The sequence below is a fragment of the Balaenoptera acutorostrata genome, chromosome 14 (assembly GCF_949987535.1).
Source record: "Balaenoptera acutorostrata chromosome 14, mBalAcu1.1, whole genome shotgun sequence".
Lineage (NCBI taxonomy): Eukaryota > Metazoa > Chordata > Mammalia > Artiodactyla > Balaenopteridae > Balaenoptera > Balaenoptera acutorostrata.
The window spans coordinates 45,019,893-45,045,803 of NC_080077.1; the positions used below are offsets into that span (position 1 = coordinate 45,019,893).

The following is a 25,911-nucleotide window of genomic DNA, read 5'->3' on the forward strand; positions in this document are numbered from 1 at the left end:
TCACCTAAGATCTCGTTTAACGGCAGGCTTGATTCAACAGGTCTAGGATGGGGTCTGATTCTGCACTTCTAACAGCTCCCTCGTTTACTGATGCTGTGATTTGAAGGCAACACTTTGAGGAACAAGACTAGAAGACCAATCTGTTTCTAGCTTACTCAAGGCCAACCTATCCTGTACCTTCTACTGCCATTTTTTTCTAGGTATTAATGATAATAGTATGTTTCTCCTCTCAGTTATTTATTTTAAACTGAATTAACTCACATCAGTGTGTTCCTCTCAAACCAAATTTAACCAAAAATCATTAAAAATGAATTTCAGGCGTTGGTGGAGCTAGTTTGGAGAGGTACATATTCAGCATCTATCAAATCATTCCATAGAGGATATACTGCTTACTGAAATCAAGAGGAAAAAATTATTAAGGAAACACCTATGCATAGGGAGAATTTTTGTATAAATCTATGTATAAATTCAATTTGCCTCTAATTTCTCTCTTTTAATAAATTCTGATTTTCACATATTAGTGTTCAGGCTATCTTACTTCATAGTGCCCCCAAATCTGATGGCTTAAAACAACAAATATTTTTTTAAGCTTATGATTTTCTGGAGCGGGGATTTGGACAGGACACAGTGGGGACCCCTTTGTAATGTCTGCAGCCTCAGATGGTGTGGCTCGAAAGTCTGATGGCTGGAATGACTTCACTCAGACCATAGACCTGGGACCTTTTTTCTGGCAGTCGGTTGGGTCCCCTGGTTCTTCTCCATGTCTTGTCTGCTGAGGCTGGAATGTCCAAAATGACTTCTTCACTCAGATGCCTGGTACTTTACCTAACCTATCAATACAATGACTCAAAGACTTGGAATTAGCCAAATAACTGTTTTTAATCTCTCTCTCTCTCTTCCTCTCTCTCTCTCTCTCAATCTCTCTTCTCTCTCTCTCTCCATTTGGCTAGCTTGGCCTTCTTCAGAGCTTGGCGCTCTCAGGGTAATTGGACTTCTTACATGGTGGCTGGCTTTTACCAGGCTGAGCATTGCCAGAGACCAAGGCATAAGCTGCAACAATTCTACAATCTGGATTCACTTCTGCTACATTCTATTGGTTCATTAAGGTCAGAATCAAGAAGAGAAAGAGACTCCATCTCTCAGTTGGAGCCACTGAGCCAAGTTTAATTTCCCATGGTTAGGTTTTATTACAGTGAAACTCAGATGCACCAAAGTTGCACGGGAGATGGTCTGGCTAGAATCAAAGTAAATGCAAAAAAAAACAAAAAACAAAAAAATACTAGCTATAAAAACTTCTTAGATAGTTCTGGCCCATAGAGCCCATGGTTAGCATCTCTTCCTAACTCTGCTTTCAGTGACATCATCTTGGTAACTTGAAATTACATCATAGAAATTGGCAAACACCTCAAATCAGGGTTGTTTTTTGTTTTGAGAGCCAGTTGTTAAACATTTATCACATACCATGTCTAAAACCCAAACAATATTTCAAATATTGCAACATCACAGCCCCCACCTCCCACTCTCCCACCTACACACACACAGACACACACATACAACCTGACTCTGCACCTCCAAGTTCCCAAGGATATGTTTCAGGTCTTATACCTATAGGATCCTTTCCCCAATTTGGGATAATGTTCCATGGTAGTAAGGAGTTCATCCCCAGGATTCTCCAGCTAGGAGGCAAGGACTCTCTGTGGTATAAGGTGTGAGCCACAGCATAAAACATGGTGCCCCTCCCTTAAATATCAATCCCACTCAGAGATTTAGAGGGAATTAATATACCTATATAGTTAAACTAATGTGGATATATTACATAATAGAATGCAAAATTTGCATTCTGTAAATGCCCACAAAAGTGTTTTTAATTTCTTATAAAGTCACAAGGAAATAAATGAACTTCAAGGTTGAAAACAAGTTTTAACATGTAATATTAATATATGTCTATAACAATGCAGTCATAAATATATATATGTATATGTGTGCTTGTGTGTATGTGTACATGTGTATTTTTTAATGTAGAAATGGGTTCATGAAGGTAAAAGTGCCTAGAGCCCACAAAAGTCATAATACAGCCCTGACCGTAAGGGTCTACTTTCAGTGCATAGTGGAAACATGTGAAGAGCTCTGAATTTTAGGCATCATATTCTTTTAATGTGTTATTTTGAGAACCGGTGTCTTCAGATTCCAAGGAAATGAATTTCAAATGATAGAATTTCACACATCTTTGAAAGGCAGTAGGATAGATTTACTGAGTGAGGATTTCTACCAACTACACTGCAGATCCCACTGTACAGAAGTCTGTTAAGAGTACCACACTCACTCACAAGTCACCATTGCTACCCCCGGATGCCATGACCATATTTACACAGAGTGGCAGACTTTCTTGCATGAGTCTCACTGTCGATCATAAAATCTTAGAACTTGAAGACCCTGAGCCCAACCCCGGACAAACGCGACAGCACATCTGTCACCATCCTTGGCCAGTCACTCAGCATCAGTTTGAGCACATGACACTGTCTGTAGCTGGGAGCTGCAGAGCTGCTTCCCTTTGTGTTATTGTCTTATAAAGAAACACTAAATGTGAGAAAATGCAGAGATGCTCGGGTAGCTGTTGACGCAGTAGGAAGATGTCTAGACACCACGGGTCAGTGATGGTGGGCGAGCTGCACATTTTGAACAGCATCCGCAAGCACCATTGTAGTCTCATCATCCTCAGGGCGAAGTTCCAGACCATCTTCCACCACCCTGTGGAGGACGCTGTAGTGTTGCTGGTTTGGGTGGAAAGAATGCAGCTCTGAAGCAGACTCCCAGGCCGCAAAGGTAGGCATGGAGAAGACCTCTGGCCTCTTGTTTTCGAAGAAGCATTTCAGGTTCCTCTCACTCAGCCTTTTGGCATAGTCCAGGAATGTATTTTCCAACTGCTCCTTCTCCTTTTGTGCATACGTCTTCCAAAAACTCAGCTGCAGGTAGCTAACTTTTGATCGGCAGCGAGCATAACAAGTGGTGAGCAGAGAGAAGAAAGATGCTGAACAAATCAGGACCCATCCTAGAATCTTAGAAAGAAAGAAATATTGAGGACCTCAAAAGCAAAGCCACTTCTCAGGGAGCCGGGGTTGTGTTATCGGGAAGTGTATGGCTAATTTAATACCAGACCTCAGTTGAAATCCTTCATCTTAATTACTAACGACAGGGTTTTCTTTTTACAGTCAAATAAAGTTAGGGTTTACCTAACCTCTATTCTCCATCCTACCCACCATTGCTGGTATGCAAAGAAAGACCCAGAAGGCAGGCAAATGGAAATGAGCAAAAATATAGATTATCCAAGAACTGGAAGAACCAAGCCCTCAAATAGTACTAGCTATTAGAGGAAAGAATTCTGTACATGAGTAAACGTGGTCATCTGAGCAAATGACCAGCTCCTTAGCGGAGTGCTTTCAGGCGTTGATATGTGCATCTTCATGGCCCGTGACTGATTTTTCCCATGTTACATTGTTTGCAGAGAGCAGCAGACCCTCCCTGAGAGAAGTATCATCGCTCATTATCCAGGATAAAGTGAGACAAACGTAATACAATAAGGGAACTGAAGCTCTAAGAATTGGAAGCCTGCATAAAAGCCAAGAAAAAAAAATAGAGTCATTGCAAACCTTCAGGATTTGCTGGTTCTGAATTTTGGTAATTGGAAAAAACAAATTCCTCTCTGAATACGAACTGGTTCTGCTGGGGGTTTTTTCTGAACTTTAAAAACAAAAGTCTAAGCAGCTCAACTTATCTTCTAAACTTTTTGTTGTTCTAATTATATTTTTCACAATTGGAATTAATTTCATATGTGAACAGCTAACAAAGCTCTTTCAAAGTTTCTCTTGACATTTTAGTTAAATGGCCCTTAGTATTTCTCAGCGGATGGGCCTATTTGAACACAGAAACAATCTGCAAATGAACCCATTCAGACCGTAACGGAACCACAGATATGCTCCAATGCTTTAAACCAGTGTTTCCCAAACTCCAACTCCAGACTATGGAGGTCATTGTACAGGGTTTCAGACCCCACATGAATGCTAACTCTGGGTTGCCACTAGTTGGGTTTAAATCTCAGCTTTCTCCTTTCTGTGGCTATTCTCCATGCCTCAGGTTTCTCAGTTGTAAAGTGGGGCTTACCTACCTCAGAGGGTAATTTGGGGCATTAAAATGAGATGATGTAGAGATACACGTGACTCAGAAAGTATCAGCCATTGTCACATGCTGCTATTTTTCAAACGTATCCATGTCTATGTAAAAGCATTGCTGAACACAGGATATCTTTCTGACGTGATTTAACAAATGAAGCACAGCTCCCATCGTGTGAAAGTCCTCACATTTACTTTAGTCACTTGTGGTCGGATCTTCCTCTTTTCTTTAACCTCTACCTTTCTTTGTCCACACAGCCGGTTCTCCTGTAGGCCAGTAGTCCATCTCACCTCAGTATCTGAACCAGTTCTGCCGTGTCATCAGCTGTTTGATCAGCTTCAGACTCCCCCTCCCCCCACTGCATGACCTTACCTTCCACTCCCTCTCACCTGAGCGCTGAGCACTGAGCGCTGAGCCCTCTCTTCTTCCCTAATTCATGGTACCCGGGGTCTACCTAGACATGGTGGATGCTCCCACCCCAGCCCTCAAGAGTGTCCCATTCTGCACGAGTCTTCTCCCTCAAACCCTGGCGTTTTTCTACTAAGTTTAGAACACTTACTCCGTGCCAGCAGCTTTATATCCATTTGCGTCCATCATCTACTATACCTTCCAGCACCCCTCCAAGGTAGGAGGAAACCATGAGGAAACTGGGACTCTGAGGGGTCAAACCAGTAGCTCTGGGCCACATAGCTGGTAAGTGGTAGAACCAGTATTCAAACCCAAGGATAGCCAACCCCAAGACGGAGTTCTTGCCACTGCTCTACCCTACCTTCCCGACTAATAGCAAGCCACCCAGCTGGATTCCGTTTCTCTGCTCCACCCATGGACGTGGCACCTTTTACCCCCAGCCGCATACCCAGCTGTTGGTCTGGACTCTTTGTCGCTCCTGCCTGTGGGAAACACTGTGGTCAGCACCTGCTGTGACACAGCTCCCTTTGTCCACATCTCTTATGCCTCTTCTCCTAGGAATCAGCCCCAGGCCCTTCTCATTCCTCTGAAAAGTAAACAGGTCAGCGTGCCCAGGCTAAGCTATGGGAGGATGTGCATGATTTCCTTATGCCTCTGCTTAGAGAAGAAAAGTTCACACAGCGACAAGTGTTTGGATCTACCTGAATGGAGCCTGGTACCCGAGGACACAAATCATAAATCACTCATTGTATCATAACACTTGTAGTTAATACCTTCCTTCAACCAAAGAAGGAAGACGTTTGGGAGCCTGGCGTGTTTTTATCTAAGATGCACTTTATGCATGAAACAAAAGATTTTGTTTGGGGAGCATTTTCAGGCTTATCAGTTTATGAAGAGAGTATGACTATATTGCCAAGCAGTTTTGGAAAGTATGATTTTAGAAAAAGATTTTGCCTTCATGTGTTGTTGAAAAGGCGAGTCTATGCGGAAAAAAAGTAAAATTACACTATTTTCAGCACATTTATTCTTAAACAAATAGCATTCCTGACAAACTGTGGATCTGTTTATCTACTCTTATTGTTTGTTTTGATTTGGGGAATGTCATTCCTGCTCCTCACAAGTAGGAATTCAGTCTTTTCCTGAGGCCAGGGCCAGGCTCACATCTGGATTCGTGCTCACGTACCTGGAAGGATGACAAGCTACTTCCTTGTGTCAATTAGGTAAAGCTACAATTTCCTGCTGTTAAATAAAACAGTGCCCCAAATCTTGAGCTTCTAAAGTAATGTAAGAACTTTTTTAGCTGTAGAGCACAGAGCACAGGACGAAACCTCCCTGGAGAATATGGTCCCGTTTCACTGAAGGCTATTTAGAGACTGCCAACACCCACTTTATACAGGAAGTTCTCCATCTTGACAGTATTTATACATAGAGATAGCAGTTGCCAGAAATCATGCAAGGGAATCTCTACACTAATTATATTATGTGCAACTTTGAAAAGTATTATCTCATTTCGTTCAGCTATATTTTAATAGACGTGTGTGTTTTTCTGAGAAACCAGTTTGAAAATAATTAATAGACGGCAGTAATTTCTAATTACTCTGCCATTAGCACTCTATTATGAGTTAGTGTCATGCCTTATTTACAAAATCAACCCAGAGAGATTGCTTTAAAGTACATAAGTATTTACATATGTATAACTCAGAGGAGATTTCTTTTCAGCAATGGAAAAGACACTCCAATCAGCAATTTTACTAGCCAAGCAACCACTGAAAAGCTTTTCCTCAGATTGTCTTAATGCTGCCCCGTGTTCCAGTTTCCACTTAGTTTCAAAATGTTTTAGGAGGATTCAGACTCAGCCCTGGCTCAACAGAGTACAGAGAGAATACTTCAAGCTCACTCTGGGGAAAAAAAGAAAAAAGTCATGTTTGTCCTTTCTTACCTGAGACTGGGCTTGCAGGGACAGTTTCAGTTCTTCGTTGTCCGTAGGGGTCATGCTGATTTTGCCGCAAGGTACTTTGTGAAGTTCGTCCCAGCACTCTTTGGGCTTGCCCTTGCAAATCAGCCCCAGGAGTCTTGAACTTTTGGTCCCACTCATGGCACATTCATAAAAAGTCCCATTGAGCAAAGCCACAGAAAGCCACATCACTGGAGCCACCAATGAACTCAGAGTGATCTGACCGAGGACGTAGAAGAAGCGGCAGCTGTGGCCCCTGGGGAAGATTTTCCTGGGATTCACACAGCAGCCTGTGAAGAGTCTCCATGACCTGTTGTTCAGAAAGAATCCCAGGATCAGTAACACCCAGGCGGGAGCAAAAAGGAAAACCAATCCGTACACCACATTCTCAGTGCTGCAGGGACACTTAAAAGCCACGAGTGAAAAGAGACGCTCACCTCCCACAGTCAGCAGAGCCAAAAAGCTGTAGCCAATAACAGTTTTCTGGTTGAGGATGAATTTTAAAATCCCCTGAAAAGCATCCATGTTGAAGATACACAAAGGGAAAACGCTTTGCTCTTATTTCTTGGCAGAGCAGCTGTGGCAGTGGACGAGGGTGGAGCTCTTTCTTCGTTAGAAGCAACAGTCCTCCTTCTCAGACTGAATTCAGCCAGATAAGGAAACAATGTCATTCCCTAGGAATGAATATTTCCCAACAGCGTTCAGATAATGCCTCCTACTGGTGGATATTAGGCCATGAAACTAGAGCCAAAGCACTGAGAATTAGAGTAAATTCAAAGTGAACAGCCTCAATTTTTATGTTATTTCCATGGGGCTTGGATTGAGACTCAGAAAGAAATTGCGACTCCACAGATAATAATAGTCTAGGAATTTTCCAACCAGAGGAATCAACATTAGCGGAAATAGGGTGTCAGCCAATTGATTGGGAGCCAAATCAAGCCTCCTAGCCTAGAGTTTCATGATGGTATTTTTCTCTTGTTACTTAAGACTTTTGCACTTTGACTTCAGATCTGGAAGATTCATTTTACATCCTCTTTAACTGACTAGTGACAAATGACATTGACAAATTTTAGGAGTTGGGCTATTTGAAATTTACATGGAAAAGTTCAGGGAGAGTTTGAGTTTTGAATGAAAGACAAAGTGAGAAGGGTCCTAATCATTTCTTTCCTAGACCTTCATAGTAACCTCTTGATTGGTATCTCTGCCTTTGACCTCATGCCCACCCCCATTCTCAACCCTAAATCCATCCTCTATGCTGACATGAAGGAGATCCCTCTAAAACAGAAAACCAGTTCCTCCCTAGCCTACTCACACCTTTGGGGCTCCCTGTTGCCCACAAACTGATAGATGCCAACTTCCCCTGAACCTCACCATGGTATTTCATGCCCTTGACATGTTCCTTCTATCTGGAATATCCCACACACACACACACACACACACACACACACACACACACACACACCTGACCTTGTTCCCCTGGCAAACTTTCACTCAATATTCATAAACAGGGTAGAAGCTTCTTATTCTGTGACTATTTCAAGAGTTGCTACCTAATATATAACATTGTACTTGCAGAGCTTATCATAGTATTGCAGTTATTTTTTTTAATATCTATAGCTCCTCTTTAACTGTGAGCTCTTATAAAACAGGAACTACATCTTATTGCATTTTGTATTCTGGGCGTAAATATGATGTCAAACACAGAACGGATGCTTACTCAATAATTCTTTTTTCAAATAGTTATCGAGGGCTTCCCTGGTGGCGCAGTGGTTGAGAATCTGCCTGCCAATGCAGGGGACACGGGTTCGAGCCCTGGTCTGGGAAGATCCCACATGCCGCGAGCAACTAAGCCCGTGCGCCACAACTACTGAGCCTGCGCGTCTGAGGCCTGTGCTCCACAACGGGAGAGGCCGCGACAGTGAGAGGCCCGCGCACCGCGATGAAGAGTGGCCCCCGCTTGCCACGACTAGAGAAGGCCCTTGCACAGAAACGAAGACCCAACACAGCCAAAAAAAAAAAAAAAAAAAAATAGTTATCGAACTCCACACTCCACTCCACAGTGTGCCAGGCACTGTACTAGACAGGCAGTGCTCAATGAGTACTATTGAATGAATGAATGAATGGTGAAACTTTTAGTACTTCTAATTATAAATAATTTAAGGAAATTGTCTCCATATCTGTCCTACATTGCTTTTAATTTTAAAATTAAATTAATTAAGGCACTTGAAAGACAACAACAGTCAAGCTGACAAATTTCCATGAATGAACTTCAGATTCCAGGCCTGTACGTTTTGTGACAAGGAAGTCCCTTGCACTAGAAGCCAGGGAACTAAGTTACAACGTAACCTTAGCCGTGTCATTTTACTTCTCTGAGTCCCAGTTTACTCATTTGAGAAACTGGAGGTATGCAAGAAATAGTCTCCAAGGCTTCCTCTATCTCTACATTGTAGATTTCTTTCAGCTCTTTAACACAGCAGACTTTTTTGAGAAGCTGCTTTATGACTCACTTATGTGCCTCCCACCACTAACCCTTGTTCCTTCTCAGAGACTTGTCATCCTTGGTGTCACAGCTCCCTCCACTTCCCAAAACACACCCTTGGGTTTGATCTTCCCATGGCACCCTCTGCCCTCTGCTCTGTCGCCTTCCTGTTGTGGCAGGTGTGTCTTGGGTCCCTTCTAATTCAGGATCTTATCCTTTACTAGGCTCATGTGACAAACATTACGCTAGTATGCTGGTGGTTAGTAATATTTTAATTTCTTACCCTCCTATAGGATATTCACTTTTGAAAAAGATTTTTTCAGAAATGATGCCTTAACTCTGAGTTTCATAAACCATATTGTTTCCGCAGAAAACTTGTCCTTTAGGATACTCCATGAAAATAAAAGGGTTGAAGACTTGCACAAGTCAGAGGGTCAGTAAATTTCAAAGCTGAGTGTGAACCCAGGCTTTCTGACTCCAAACTCCACGAGCTTAACCATTGTGCCTGGGAAAAGGTATTTGGGTGTGTTACTAACAGTTCTTTATTCTAGACCAAGTTTTGTAAATTTTTTCCTGTTTACTAGGTTGCTTGCAAGATGTACTTGGGAATTACACCAAGTGTGACCTGTAACAATTCAAGCAGAAATGAATTTTCCCTGATTCCAGACAAGAATCCTCTGGTGGAGTTTGTGGAAGAGCTCCCTGCTGGGCAATCTTCTCTGTGCTACTGCAATTTATTCTGTGGGATTATCAGAGGGACCCTGGAAATGGTAAGGCACAGACTCTATTTTGCCAGGTATATTCATTATCTAGTGCTGTGTAACTACCCCCAAATGTAGCCTCTTAAAACAACAAATATTTATTATCTCACACAGTTTCTGAGGATCAGAAATCTGGTAGCAGCTTTGCTAGGTGGCTGTGATTCAAAGCCTTTCACAGCTTAATGCACATGCAATCAAGCGGTTGGGCAGGGCTGCAGTCTCTGAAGGCTTGACTAAGGCTGGGAATCTACTTCCAAGCTCACTCACGTGGCTTCAGTGCCTTTCTCGCAGTCGGTTAGAGGCTTCATGAAGTTCTTTGCCGCATAGGTCTCTTTGTAGATCTAATCACAACAGGTGCTGTCAACTCTGGGGCAACGCTGGAGGGGACTACCTGAATGATAGGAGGCGGGGTCATTGTGGGCCATTCTGGAGGCTGGCTTCCACACCTGAATTATTCATTGATTTAACTAAAACAGTGATCGGCATCTGTTAAGAGGCACTGAGCATACACAGATGAACAAAACACAGTTATTGCCCTTCAAGAATCTTCTGTCCAGTAGAGAAGTCAAATGACTTAGGGCCACGGGAGGACCTGGGGTGGGGTGGGATGGGGTGGAGTGGGGTGGGAGGTGGGCAGGGAAGCTTTCCTAGGGAAACTCTGAGCTGATATCTGAAAGATAAAAAGCAGTTAGGTGAAGGTCTTGGGGTAAGGGGAAAATAATATTCCAGGTAAAAGGAGGATCTTGTCCAAAGGCACAAAAATAATATTTCGTTCAAGGGACAAGGAAGTTGAATTAGTTCAGTGTGATTCACATGTAGATTGGGGGAAAAAAATCAGGTCCGAAATAGGATAAAGAAGTCTCCAGCTTTCATGGGTAACAGTTGATTATATGTGCTGAATGACAAATATGTATCAGACTTCATGTGGTCCCAAATATCCAAATAATTTCAATGTAGTCTTTTTGTTATTTTAACTGATTTTCAGTTAAATTATGACAAAGACAAAAAAGATCTTATGGGGAAAAAATGAGAGTGAATTTAGCTTCCATATTTCAAACTGCACTGTACATCCTTCTATTGGATGGTGAGCATCACAAAAGCATGGCTTCTGCACGCTACAGGAGCAGATAACTTGGTGCACCAAAGTCTACGGTTTAACAAATGCAGGCTGGTTGGCCAGGGAATTCTTAGTGAGAGAGGGGAGTGAGTCAGATAAGACTCAATAAATATTAATTAACTGCCTACTAGACCGAGGCCTTTTCACTTATTATTTGCTTTTACTAGGTATTTTTTTAAACATTTTTATTGGAGTATAATTGCTTTACATCGTTGTGTTAGTTGCTGCTGTATTGTCAGCTATACATATACATATATCCCCATATTCCCTCCCTCTTGCGTCTCCCTCCCACTCTCCCGATCCCACCCCTCTAGGTGGCCCCAAAGCACTGAGCTGATCTCCTTGTGCTATGCGGCTGCTTCCCACTAGCTATCTATTTTATATTTGGTAGTGTATATAGATCCATGCCACTCTCTCACTCGTCCCAGCTTACCATTTCCCCTCCCTGTGTTCTCAAGTCCATTCTCTACGTCTGCGTCTCTATTCCTGTCCTGCCCCTAAGTTCTTCAGAACCTTTTTTTTTTTTTTTTAGATTCCATATATATATGTTAGCATACTGTATTTGTTTTTCTCTTTCTGACTTACTTCACTCTGTATGACAGACTCTAGGTCCATCCACCTCACTAAAAATAACTCAATTTCATTTCTTTTTATGGCTGAGTAATTTCCATTTTATATATGTGTCACATCTTCTTTATCCATTCATCTTTCGATGGACACTTAGGTTGCTTCCATGTCCTGGCTATTGTAAATAGAGCTGCAATGAACATTGTGGTACATGGCTCTTTTTGAATTATGGTTTTCTCAGGGTATATGCCCAGTAGTGGGATTGCTGGGTCATATGGTAGTTAATATGTACAGTGCACTTTGTTTTTTTTTTTTTTTTTTTTTAGGAAGACAATCCTTATACTTTTATCCTCCTATAGAAGCTGAACTTTTTAAAAAGCTTGTTAAAATTATGCTATATTGTATACTAGTAAGTACATAGCATTTTCATTATTTAAAATAAAAGTTTTTTTAGATGTGTCCTAAAAACAAAGTTCCTTCCAGAACACATGCTACTGAAAACCTTTTATTCTGAACTACATTCTGTTGTGTACATGAGTCTAGTGATGTTATTAAATATGTCAGTTTAAAGTGAGTCTCTATGTAGTACTAGAAGCTCCTGCACTATAATGACAAACCTTTAATATTTGACTACTAAAATTTTAATAATAAAATTGTCATTGCACAGCAAAGGAAACCATAAACAAAATGAAAAGGCCACCTACAGAATAGGAGAAAACATTTGCAAATCAGATATCTGATAAGGGGTTAATATCCAAAATACATAAAGAACACATACAACTCAATAGCAAAAGAACAGATTAAAAAATGGGCAGAGGAACTGAATAGACACTTTTCCAAAGAAGACAATCCAAATGGCCAAGAGGTACATGAAAAGATGCTCAATACCACTAATCATCAGGAAAATGCAAATCCAACTGCAGTGAGATATCACTCACACACACTGGAATGGCTATTGTCAAAAGGACACGAAATAACAAGTGCTGGCGAGGATGTGGAGAAAAGAGAACCTCTGTGCATTGTTGGTGGGAATGTAAATTGGTGTAGCCACTATGGAAAACAGTATAGGCGTTCCTCAAAAAATTAAAAATAGAGCTACCATATGATCCAGCAATTCCACTTCCGTATCTATACCCAAAGGAAACAAAATCATTGTCTTGAAAAGATATCTGCAACCTCACGTTCACTGCAACATTATTTATAATAGCCAAGACATGGAAGCAACGTAAGTATCCACTGATGGATAAATAGATAAAGAAGTTGTGGTATGTATATACATAGTGGAATATTATTTGGCCATAAAAGAGAAGGAAATCTTGTCTTTTATAACAACATGGATAGACCTTGAGGGCATTATGATAATGAAATAAGTCAGACAGAGAAAGACATATGCTGTATGATCCCACTTGTATGTAGAATCTAAAAATAAGAAACTTACGAAAACAGAGGACAGACAGCTGTTACCAGAGGCAGGGGTTGGTAGAGGGCAAAATGTACAAACGTCCAGTTATAGGATAAATAAGTTCTGGAGGTGAAATGCACAGCGTGGTGACTATAGTTAACAATCTGTACTGTATATTTGAAAGTTGCTAGGAGAGTAGATCTTAAAAGTTCTCATCATAAAAAAAGAATTGTAATTATGTGAAGTAACTAACTATATTAACTAAACTTATTGTGGTAATCATTTCACAATACATACATATATCAAATTATTATGTGGTACACCTTAGAATAATACAATGTGATATGTCAATTATATATGTCAATTATATCTCAACAAAACTGGAAAAGTGTCACAATGATTAATTTTTAAATAATATAGCAGATTCATTCTTATCTCCTAGAGGTTCATTCAACAATAGTGATATTTGTCTTGGAGTACTAATTTTAACACTTGGTCAGTTTTTAACTCATGCAACATTTCTATTTTTATTACACATGTAATTTAAGTACAATGTAGAAAGGTGAATCAGCCTGGGGCTAAGCCTCATGGTCTAAGAATTTGGCCTTCTCCAAGTTTCAACTGAACCCACCTCAGGGCCTTTGCACTCACTGTTTGCTCAGCCTGATACACTTCTTGCCTAGGTCTTCACATCACGAATGCCTTATGACCATTCAGGAATTAGGTCAAAGTCTCTTTTCTAGAGGCCCGTACAGTGCACTTTGAAACATGGAAGCTAAATTAACTCTCATTTTTTCCCCATAAGATCTTTTTTGTCTTTGTCATAATTTAACTACTAGGTATTTTTTACTAGGCACTTTTGCTTATATCTTATTTATCCCAGTGACTTAAAATAGCTGAACAGGTACTCTGTTGAGGGTAGGTCAGCAATATGCTGCTCTTGTGTGAGTATATTTTAATGAATAGAGAAGCAAGCCCTAGGGTTTGCTTCAATGTCTGGGAAATGAGAAATGCTTTATCGTGGAAAAGAAGGCCTGGGTATCAAATATTCATGTCTATAATTTTGATTTTTAATTTTATACTTATAATTTATTTAGTTGGTGTTTTTTCACCGCTCTCAAAGCCATAAGTAATTGCTAAATGTTGTTAGGACAAGTGATTATGTTATTGAGCTAATGACAGAGTGATGTATAGCAAGTCAATTGGAGAAGAATCATTTTAAGAAGCCATTTATCCTTGGAAGTTCTGCTTGGCAAGGCTCATTGAGTCAAGGCTATCTTTGAGTTGGGAATTTGTGTTCTTCCTGAGATGGAGCCTTACTTTAGACCTGTACTGTGAGTAAAAAGGGGCCCACATCCTGGGCTTGCCCCAGAATCAACCAGGTTGAGCATGTCCAGGACCACCCCTCTCTTTGCAGACTCACACACAGAGCTGACCACAGCCAGATCATCAATGGAGGACACACAGTAAAGGGCCCTTCATCCACAGAAAAAGCTCTTTTTTTATCATTTTGTAAGGAAAGTCAGCTCTTTATGGGGTAAATCAAACTGAAAATAAAGACAGAAAAAATTAGAGGTTGTTTTTTTTAAAACCTGAATGACTCAGGCCTGTTTTGTTTTTTTTTTCTTTTTGTCTTTCCTAGGTTCATTTGGCTGCTGATGTTACCTTCTTGCAAGACAGACTAAAAGGCGACAGTGTGACAGAAATAGGAATAACATTTCTGAAAAAGCTGGATGAGGAAAAATACAGACGGAAAAAATGAAGAATAGCATGCAAAATGCCACAGGCTGGCTGGTTGAGCGGTTAATATTAGCTAAACATATATAGCCATAAGAGTTTTGAATTGTTTAATAGCATGGGATTTAAAAGACTTATAAATTTGAAATGCAGGGCACTAAGATTTAAAGCTGTTTTTTTCTTTGCTTGTAAATCACACGTTTTCAATCTCGAGTCCGCAAGATTTCATATACAAATAACTCCTTGTAAAATAGTAAGCATGAATTCTACATATTTCATAATCCATCCTAAGAGAGTCTGTTTTTTTCATTTTCTTATGGTAATGAAAAAAAGTATACGACCTACACAGTTGCGGTATTTATCCCTTCTTACTGGAAAAATGGATGAAATTATACAATATCAATGTCACTATATAAAGACAGTTTCTAGATACTGTATATTGCATTCTCTATAGGAACAGTACCATTTGTAACAATTTTCCATATTTTTGAGAAGCTGTAGATATGACTTTTCTCGTATATAGGCTTGGCTTATAGCTTCGGCCTCCTGAAGCTACTCTTGATTTGTAATCATCAAGGCAAGCTATTTATTCGAATGCTAATTCTGAAATATTTTAAAATAGCATTTAATTTTAATTCATTTAATTTTTAGATAGCTGGTAATAACCAAATTCCTTCCTTTTCTCAGGAAATATTACTGATGGTCAGGCCAGGAAATAAAATGAAAGGTAAAGAATGTTCTTTGAGAATACTTTCTTATCCCAAATCTTATTTGGTTAGAAATTTTAGTGTCATTTTTATCCCCTAAAAATCGTACAAAATATATTTTGTTTGTGACCAGAACATATTTAAAATTCAAAATGTACTGGATTAAATAAGTGATCATCTTTACCAGACCATAAGCATACAGCAGTCCAGAATCTACTAGGCTCTGCAAAGAACTCAAATTATAAGTCAAAGTACCAATCAGTGTGGCACCATCAGTTAAAACTGGCGTAAGTAATAAGGCAGTGGTAGACCTCAACTAGGTCTCAGGATCCTGCAGATACAGTCCCAGTTCTGTTTCTAGTGGCTTCAGCTGATCCTGACTAGTGGCTAATCCTGGGCAAGGCATGTCATCTCTCAGCCTCTCTCCATCTCTGTCTCTCTGTCAGTCTCTGTCTCTGTCTGTCTCTCTCTCACTTATCTGTAAAATGAGAGGATTGGATGTAGTAAATATCTAAAATTATGTCAGTGAGTTTAAATGACATAAACAATCACCACTGAAATTCTGCATTTTTGGACTTTCGAAGGCTATGGGGAAATTGTTTGTTCCCCACCTACTCAGCTATCTCTTCAAAAGGACATTGAGGTAGGTACTAAGGACAAAATAAGGTCACTGGGGCAGCTGCAGCATCAATGGAAGGACTTTCAAACCAATACCACAGAAGACCAGGAGTAGAATCTGGAAGAAGAATGTTATCTGATATCAGAAGTGATATTGTAAGCCATGGATTTTAAACGGTTGCCTTCAAGGATGTTTGTCGACAATCCACCCCAAAACTTATTTTGGGATGTTTCCATCTTCTGCTCAGTTTCCTCCTTCTCCTCTATAGGACACTCACCCCTCCAGAAACCCAAGATATTCATGTCTAAGGGTCTCCCTCTGATGTCAGCACTCAACTAGCTGTCTTGAAAATGTTCCATGCCCTGGAATATTCTCCTACTTGTCTACACCTTCATCTCCTTTCTCTCCCAACCCAGCCATCAAACTTCGCTTCTCCCAATCCCTTTATTACCCACCCCCTGAAGGCAGTTAATCTGATACTCTCTGTGGTGCTGAGTGTTGGAACTGGTGATTGCTTCAACATGGGGTTTGTTCTCCATACTTTTTTGTTTTCCTCACCCTGGAGAGGTGAGGAAAGTGAGGAAAGTGAGGAAAGTCTCTTGGCATTGAATTTATGCTATGAAAGGTGATCTATATAACCAAGAGAATGGCTCGTTTGTATTCAATCTTGAATTGCTCCATCTTGAAGAATGCAAGAATCTAGAAAGTGCCGTTCATTAGAAATATGAGAGAGACATATATAAATTTTCTAATAACCACATTAAAAAAGTAAAAAGAAACAGGTAACATAAATTTTAACAACATATTTTATTTAGATTAATTATCCAAAATATTATTTCAACATTTAGCTAATATAAAAATGATTATAGACATTTTACATTCTTTTTTATACTAAATCTTTGAACTCTAGTGTGTATTTTACACTTTTAGCACATCTCAATTCAATGCTAAGTTTTCAAAGTTTACAGTAAAATGCAGTCCTACCAAAACAATGTAACTGTGTTTAGTGTTGTTTAGTAGCTTCAGTTTTTAAATCTAAATTAATTAAAATTAAACTAAAATAGAAATTCATTTCCTCAGTCACACTAGTCACATTGTAAGTGTGCAATAGCCATATGTGGCTGCAGGTACTGTAATATGTACACAGGTCTAGAATTCCCAGTCAAAGATCTATCGGGTCTCTTTGACCTTGGACACAAAGAATAAGTGGGGAGGATCCAGGTTCATGGAGTGGGAAAGAGGAGATGAATAGAAAAGATAACAGGTAAGGAGAAAGAGAACATCAGAGATCCATGAAATTCTATCTCTTCACAAACTGAATGAGGATTCATAAAAACAGAAATGCTTCATAGTAAAGAAAGGTTGCACACCACCCCCTGGGCTCCAAGTGTATTTTCATTGCCTTTGTGTAAAGTTGACTCTTTACACAAAGAACCTGTGGAAATTGCACAGCGTAACTACAGAGTTATATACTATTTTTATTTCATAAAGGCCTTCACTCTGAACCCCAAACCTTGATCAGTGCAGAGATTCCTATCATCTTGGCAAAGCCAAAGGGAAGAGAGGTTTGGGACAGAGGGATAGTTTCGTGCTATTCAAATGACATCGCCAGATGGTTCCTCGAGCTATTTTCTGAGGAGACCTGCCTTGGTTGCCTGTTCACTGTTTAAAGATGCCAGGAATCAGACATACTTCCCTCAGCAGCCTGCACATTTATTTATTGTCTTCTCAAATCTCTCAGTTTCACCCATTAGTTATTGGAAGCCTGGATCTCTTTAGCAGTTGGAATGGACTATTATGAATAAGTGGAAAGTTCCCTCTTCTCCTTGTTTATGAAGAACCAAAGCAGAAATTTGGAAAACCAGACACTTGAAGTGCCAATATAACATTAAAACTTTTGTAACCGAAGAGGTCCCTTTAACCAAGACCTGCTAAATGTTGAGTAACACAGCAAATGCTGAAAGATATAATGTTATTCATTGTTAAGAGTCTCTCCAGTTCGGACTGTAGACTCTGGGTGGTTGTGATAGTTCACAGCTTCATCCACCAGCTATGGAGGCTAATTCATTTCTTCTCAGTAACACTGAAGGATGAAGGATGTCTGATGAAGCCACCCTCCCAGTCCTAGAAACTTGGGGCAACAAAAGACTCCCTTTTTAAAAAATGAGCCAAGTTTTCTTTACACTGCTTGGTTGAATATTCCTTAAAAAAATCTGTCCAGTTGCTGCACTTCCTCATTCTGGTAAACCTTCCAGAACTTTAACTGGACATGACCAATGGTCAACCTACAGTGGCTATGGCAAATAATCAGCAGACAGAAAAGGGATGCAGCCAGTATAATGTACCCCTCTAATGATCTGAAAAGGAAACCATTCTTATTCAATCAGTAATAGTTACCCTAAAATTGAAAACAAGCCATAGCCACAACAATCATTAGCAAGATTTTATTTTTCAATTGTTTCACTGACAGAAGACAAACAAAACGTATCAACCATTGGAAATCCTTCACTAAAAACAGTTAAGAAATAAATGTCCTAGGATAGTTCCTTGTTCTCCCTTAAACTCAGACTCTGTCTCTCCCAATTAAATCTTTCTTTGCTTTTCTTCCTTCAGTTTCTTTTGTCTTCCATTTTTTCTTCTAGGAGCTCTGTTTCCACTACATACACTTCTCCTTCTTCCAAAGAAGTCTCCCTGCAACTCCTTTACTTCCTTTTTTATTCTCTCTTTCAGTTCCTTTATTTTAATTATTCTTCATGTAATGGACATTTGTTGGCTGCCTGTATGTTTCCCTGTCCTAATAGAATGACATGTTTCTGTTCAGGTGCCCACATTTTATTAGGCAACCCATCTACTTCAGAGGAAGTCATCCATAGCCCCAGCTTCATTGCTGTTACCTAGGTACAGTGGCTCTTTCCCAGTTGAAAATCTTGCCAGCCAGATCTAAGCCAATCGTGACATGGCATTCCCCAGACCACAGTCATTGCTGCTGACATAGGGAGGGGGACAAGGCTGAATGGACTGAAGAGAAGAAAAACCTGCCTGTTACATGAGGCAATAAATTTACTATATTCCTTAAGTAGTAGAGTTGGGTTTCTGTTAGAGTAATGCAACAAGGTTCATTGCATGGTAAATATGTGATAGGTCAGATAATTTGCAACATATTGGAGAATACCAAAGAGAATAAACTGTTTATTATTACATTTTTCATGTGGTTGAATGCTCAATGAAATAAAATTTGCATTGACAATAGCTCTTTTCCTCACAGAGAGGAAAAGGTTACAGGACAGAGAGAATAGAACCAGCATTATGGTGTGTATCCACACAGCACAGGTTCCAGAAAAAGTAGATTTCATAGAAAAAAGACATTTTCAATCAGTGGTAGCTCTTAAAAAAAAAAAAACCACAAAAAAATCTCATACATTTCAGGTTCTTGCTTCAACTATTTCTAGTGGAAACTTAAATCACATCTGAAATCACTTGAGGATTTCCAGCTCGGAATCCTGCTGATTTCTGGAGCCTCCCAAGTGGCCTGAATCTTTCAAGCCAGCAGACTGTACTTAGTGACTTGCTATTTCCTTGTAGCATGTGAACCACATAGATTTTAATGACTTAAAGGAGGAAGTGCTAATTCCCAGTGGTCCGTATATCCCGAACAATAGAAGCACCTGGAAATGTTGCTTTCTTGGTTTTGGATTCAATTAAAATTTTTATCAGGTTCTAGGCACATTAATTATGCGGTATGTCCCTTAATTTTCATAACAATCTGCGAGGTATTAAGTTGGTAACAGGGAGAGGAAAGGAGTTGGACATGAAATGATAATACACTTAAGGCAGGCAAATTTAGGCACTGCATGCTCTGACCTGAGACTCCACCTGCATCAAAAGCGGGATTCCCTATGTCTCCGAAGGAGATTGGGAGATTCAGCTCTTTTCAGGAGCTCTTCCCTGCAGCGGGCACTAGATTTGTGGCTACAAAGTTGCCTCAGGGACTCCTGCATTCTGAAACTGCTGATGGTGTACACAGAAAAGTGACCACTAAGGAAAGCCATAGAAAGCCACATAACTGGATTACAAAGCCTTGTAAGGCGATTTTCCCAAAGATGTAAAAGAAATGGCACTGTTCCTCTTTGGGAAAGATTTTTCAAGGGTTCACACAGAATCCTGTAAAAGGCTGACAAATGCCACTATTGAAGGAAAAAAAAAAACAGGAAAAGCAGCACAAAAGCTGGAGCCAAAAAGTAAAAAGTGTCCATGGACATAATTTTTACTGCTGCAGAGACACTTAAAAACTAACAGAAAGAAGCAAATCCCCATCCTGAATGTCAGCAGTCCCTAAAAACTATAACCTGTGTCTGCCTTGTGACTACCTAAGACATTTCAGACAGTTTGGAAGAGCTCCCGGTCTAAACAATGTGCTTTTCAACCCCCTTGAGACGTGGGAAATTGCCTCTTTATATTTTCTAAACAACCACCGGGTGGAGTCCTTCATGAGGATGTCAAATCAAAATGAATGAACTGGGGGGAAAAGGAGGCCAAAACTAGTTGCTTGAGTTTACACAGCTCTGGGGACAATTCTCTGCCAAGAATTCAACTTCTCCGGGTCCAATAGTTTCTATGCACGGACTGGGCCAGCCGCCTCTTGGCAAAGATTTGTGATACTCTATAACTGAAAGTTTAATGTACTTGAGCACGATGATATGCCTGGTAGCTACCTTTTAGAGGTAAAAATTTTTGCAGCAAATCTGGCTTGGCAGCAGGAAGATAGACCATACAATAACTCAGAGAGTTCTTCCCAGCTCTGGGATGGTAGATTTTATAGAAAAAGCTACAAAGATAAAAGTTTAGTACCAAACATGGTCTTGGGGATTATCTAAAAGTATCCTGCTTTTTAAAAAATTAATAAAGTTACTGAGACCTGAAAGGTTGATAATGATGTCAGGAGGAAGACCCCAGAGCAAATTAAATAATTACTAGTCTATGGATTTGCTTATAGAGACACAGGCACGCTCTAGCTCCCACTACATCCTCAGGAACCTTTCTGAGTCACTTATCCACCTTCACCTTTCACTTGGCTCCTTCTCATAAGCCTAAAAGTATGCTCAAGTCTCCACCATCCTAAAAAAAACATTCTCGACACTGCTTACTTGACAGACAATTGATGCCTCCTTCATCCTTTCACTGGCAAATTTTAAGAAAATGTGATGTAGCAGAAAGAGTGTTTTATGGACTGAATATTTGTCTCCCCCGAAATGTCATATGTTGAAGCCCAAACCCCAATGTGATAATATGTGGAGGTAGGACCTTTGGGAGGCAATTAGGGTTAGATTAGGTCTTGAGAGTGAGGCCCTCATGATGGGATTCATTCTCTTACAAGAAGAGAGACATAAGATCTCTCTCTCCTGGCCTTCTGAGGATACAACAGGGCAGCCATCTGCAAACCAGGAGGAAGTCTCTCACCAGACACGGAATCTGCTGGCACCTTGATGCTGAACTTCCCAGCCTCCAGAACTGTGAGGAATAAATGCTTTTTGTTGTTTAAGCCACCAAGTCTATGGAATTTTGTTACAGCAGCCCAAACACAGACAGAGTGCCAGCTTTGAAACTGGACAATTCTATGTTAAAATATTTGTCTTAAAATTTCTCTATCCTGATTCTTCTCCTCTGTTTTAGCTGGCTATTAATTCTAAGTCTCCTTCATTCTCCTGCAGTTCCTCTTTCTTCCCCAAATTTTGATATATGCAGGGTCCATGGTTGGCACTTTTCTCAAGGTAGACATTTCCCCTGGATAGTACAACCCTTACCCAGAAAACCTCTCCTCTCTACCTCTTCACTCACCTGCTCCTATTCCCTACTAGTCACTCCACCTAGATGTTCCAGAAGCATGTATTTTGTGTGTCCAAAACTCAACTTGTTATTTCCTCTCACTCTCTGTTAAGTCATTCAGGGCAATGCTGAAGAATTCGGTTACTAAAGATACAAGGCGGTTTGCGCCTCTGTTCCTTTTCACATGCTGTTCCTTCATCCTGCAATGCTCTTGCTTGTACACCTGGTAAATAATTCATCTTCCAAAAACCTCTGCAGGTCTCGTGTTCTCTAAAACCTTCCCTTATCACCTCTCTCCAACTCCTTAGTCAATTTATATCTTGCCTCATTCCATAAATACCTGAGGCAACTCACAGAGAAATTATCATTCTACTATTTCTCTGACACGTATACACATTAATCTTTGCACAAATCCCATTGCATTTTAATTATTTGATTCCAGGGCTGCCCATCCCCCACTAGACTATGATCATGTAATGAATGCTTAATAAATATTAATTAAATCAATCTGTCTCCCGTTTCAAAAGTTTTTGGAATGACATTGCAAAGAGAAGGAAAAGCTAAAATGAAGAAAATCTATTCAATAACTGGAATATTGTTTTTCATACTTTAAATCAGTAGTCAACAAAATAGTCACCAGAACTGATTAAAGTTGTCACTAGAAATTTTGTTTCATCTCAAAATGAGAAATATTCTTCTCAAAGAGCAGATTATTATGGCTCCAGTCATAGGACTATTTTTCATCAGTTCAGAAAACACTGGAAGATCTTAAGTGAAAGTTAATATCATGTAAATATTCCTCTCTGTACCTGTAAGGACCATATTTGAGGGGCCCCTGGAAAAGGATTTGACATTGTAAAAGATGTAAAGCACCTATTAGTAACACTGGTGACATTTACAGACTCTTTCCATACATTTTAGTGATTATTTTAGTATTTATCTTATTTCTCTTTTCTTTTAAAATTTACTTAAAAAAATGTATTCGTGCAAACAATCTAATGCATCAGATGAGAGTGTGAATCATCTGCCTGCCTCTCCTCCTTGACCTCCATCACTTTTACCTTTTACCATTTCCTGCTTCACCTCAGCATGCCCTCTCTACTCTTGTGACCGATTCTTCTGTCATTTACTTCACTTTTATGCATAAAATGCTTATATAGCTCTTTATTTTTTCAGTTTGAGATATTATTTTTTTATTTCCACACAAGAAATATAAGGCTTTCTCACACACAGCCTCCATCCTAACCACACACATAGGCAAACTTCCTGACTGTCATCCCTCCTACTATGGTGAAATTGGGGTTAGATCAATATTCGGTGATTACATTACCAAGACTGTGTAAACACTATTGACCACTGGACCGTGCAGCACACTAAGAGTAGGTTTCCTTTCCTCTACAACTTTTCCCTGGAGTTAATAATAGAAGAGTCTTTACATTTTCTTAGCTTTCTCTATTCTTATCAGTAATCCTTAAATTCTTCCCCCACGTGCATAAATCTCCTCTTAATATTTTCAAACACATTAAGTTCTCTATCAATTAATCTTCTTAGTGATAGTCTCTCTCAAGCCTTTTGATGTTGTCTTGTTGCTTACCTACTGCAGTGGGAAAAAGACATACTCAAAATTTAAAATAAGGTTTTGATGACGCTGAGAACTGCAATTCAGGAATGAGGAAGTGGTGATTACCAGCCAGTAGTTGGGCACTTACAAATCCAGGTTCCTTAACCCATCAAAATCACAGTTCTTTTTACACACGAGTACAGTGTAAAACTCTCTCCAAAAATTGCCTCATGGTCAGCAAGAGTGTCAACCTGTGACACTGAGGTAAGAGCAAATGAGATATAATGTCATAAAACAACAGGTGGGAAATGGACCTTAGAGGCATAAGTTACTTCAAAAGGCAGTGAATTAGTTACCCTTTGCTGTGTAACAAACCACCCCATAATTTTAAAATAATTAATGATCTAACAACAATAATTATCTCACAGTCTCTGGGGGTCAAGAATTCAGGAGCAGCTTAGCTGGGTCATTCTGGTTCAGGGTTTCTCTCAAGGCTGCCATCAGGATGTCAGCAGAGTCTGTAGCCATCTGAAGGGTTGACTAGAGCTGGAGGATTTGATTTCGAGACAGGCCATTCACATGGCTATTGGTAGGAAATTTCAATTTCTCACCACATGGGCTTCTCCTGAGGCTGCTCCTTCACCCTCACAACCAGGCAACTGAATTCCACCAGAGAGAGAAATCCAGGAGAGAGAGAGAAAGGAGGTTGCAACACCCTTTTATGACCTAGGTTCTGAAGACACTTGATACCATCACTTCCACTTTTTTCCCATTCGTTAGAAATGAGTCACTAAGCCCAGCTCACAATCAAGTAAGGGAATTCATCTCTATCTCTTGAAGGAATGAGTTTCAAAGAATCTATGGACAACGTTTTAAAAACACCACATGCTATTTGAAAGATGTCGCAGTGACTTTCCGGTAAAATATTAAGAATGCATAATTTTGTTGTTTTTAACTTTCTTCCTTTCTAACCCTTGACTAACCCAGATAGGGCTAATCTTATTATCAGGGGTTAATTTTACCATCGTTTTTGTCTTCTCCTCTCACTATCCTCTTAGAGATTCTCTTCTCCTCTATCTTCTATGGGATCCTTTGTTTCCTTGATGCTATGACTTTCCTTTCTCGGTGTCCTCCCTCTTCTGAAAGAATGCATACCTTAGTAGCTTCATGAAAAAGAGTGAATAGGGGATAAAGTTTGTGAAAACATGATCATCTAGCTTCCAGATATTTTTCAGAAGTTCAGTGCCATTTGATTTTGGATTCTTGGTCTATTATTTCTCTCTGGAAAACTTTAGGATCTTCTTATCCCCATTGTTCCAAAATCGCACCATGATGCATCTCACTGTGGCTCTGTGTCCTTCTACTGTGCTGATCACCTGATAAACTCTTCAATCTAGAAATCCATCTTCCATTTGGTGAAAACATTGAATTATTTCTTTGATGATTTCTTATCCTATTCTATCCATTTTCCCTGCTTTCTGCTAGGCTCTTATTAGTAGGATGTTAGATCTCCTAGACTAGTTCTCTCTCTCTCTGTTTTTTTTTAACTTTTCTCTCTTTTCCATCTCTTTATATTAATATTTTACATCTTGGGAGATTTCCTCAAGTTTATCTTCCAAACCTTCTATTGCATTTTTTTTTAAACAATTATGTTTCCATTACCGTGTTGTTGTATTCAGTTCAATTTCTTTTTTTTTTTTTTTTTTTTTTTAATTTTATTTATTTATTTATTTATAGCTGTGGTGGGTCTTCGTTTCTGTGCGAGGGCTTTCTCCAGTTGCGGCAAGTGGGGGCCACTCTTCATCGCCGTGCACGGGGCTCTCACCATCGCGGCCTCTCTTGTTGCGAAGCACAGGCTCCAGACGCGCAGGCTCAGCAATTGTGGCTCACGGGCCCAGTCGCTCCGCGGCATGTGGGATCTTCCCAGACCAGGGCTCGAACCCGCGTCCCCTGCATTGGCAGGCAGATTCTCAACCACTGCGCCACGAGGGAAGCCCTCTATTGCATTTTTAATTTCTGCTATCATGTTAATTTTCAAGAACTCTTTTGTCCTTTAAATGTTTTTAAATACAATTCTATTCTCATTTCATACATGTCATGTCTCCTGTTACATCTCTAAAATTATTATTGGTCGTTTTTTTTAAAGTTTTCTTAAAAGTACATAGTGTCTGTTTCCTCCAAGTAACTTTTTCCATTTGTTTTGGCCTCTGTCTCTCATACTGTTTTCAAATCTCTGGAGCTCCTTGGTTATCCACCCATATTGGATAAAATATGAACTTTAGTGGAGCTTGTAGATTATGGGCTTCAACATAGAATAATAAATTGAGGGACTTATTATATTATTTTTTATCTTAATAAACATTTTACTTTAGAATAGCTTTAGATTTATAGACCCGAAAAACCATTAATTTGTTTTCTCCTCTTCTGGATCATTTTATGAGGATTCATTGGGAGTGGGGTACAGATTGGAGTAAGGAATTTTTTTCCAAAGATTCCAACCTGGTGATTTTGCAGCTAGGATTTTAAGTCCTTCAAAGTACATTATTTCTTCTCCAGTTTCACTTTGTCTCAGCCCTGCTGGACTGGTCTAGACCTGGCTTTGACATCTA

General features: G+C 39.8%; 2 protein-coding genes across 2 annotated transcripts in view; one reads left to right on the plus strand and one right to left on the minus strand.

The window, feature by feature from the left end:
- The window catches only part of TRAPPC3L (trafficking protein particle complex subunit 3L), a 30,765-nt gene extending 16,148 nt beyond the window's left edge, over positions 1-14,617 (plus strand). Inside the window, 3 exon segments of the mRNA XM_057527635.1 lie at positions 5,134-5,176; positions 9,593-9,778; positions 14,498-14,617. Of these exon segments, the coding sequence (XP_057383618.1) occupies positions 5,134-5,176; positions 9,593-9,778; positions 14,498-14,617 (349 nt within the window).
- Positions 951-7,203, minus strand: CALHM5 (calcium homeostasis modulator family member 5). Its single transcript, XM_007190740.2, has 2 exons — positions 6,515-7,203; positions 951-3,056 (listed from the first exon to the last, which is right to left on the minus strand). The coding sequence occupies exons 1-2, from the start codon at positions 7,052-7,054 to the stop codon at positions 2,649-2,651; spliced, it is 948 nt and encodes a 315-aa protein (XP_007190802.2). The 5' UTR covers positions 7,055-7,203; the 3' UTR covers positions 951-2,648.
- Positions 14,618-25,911: the final 11,294 nt, after the last annotated feature.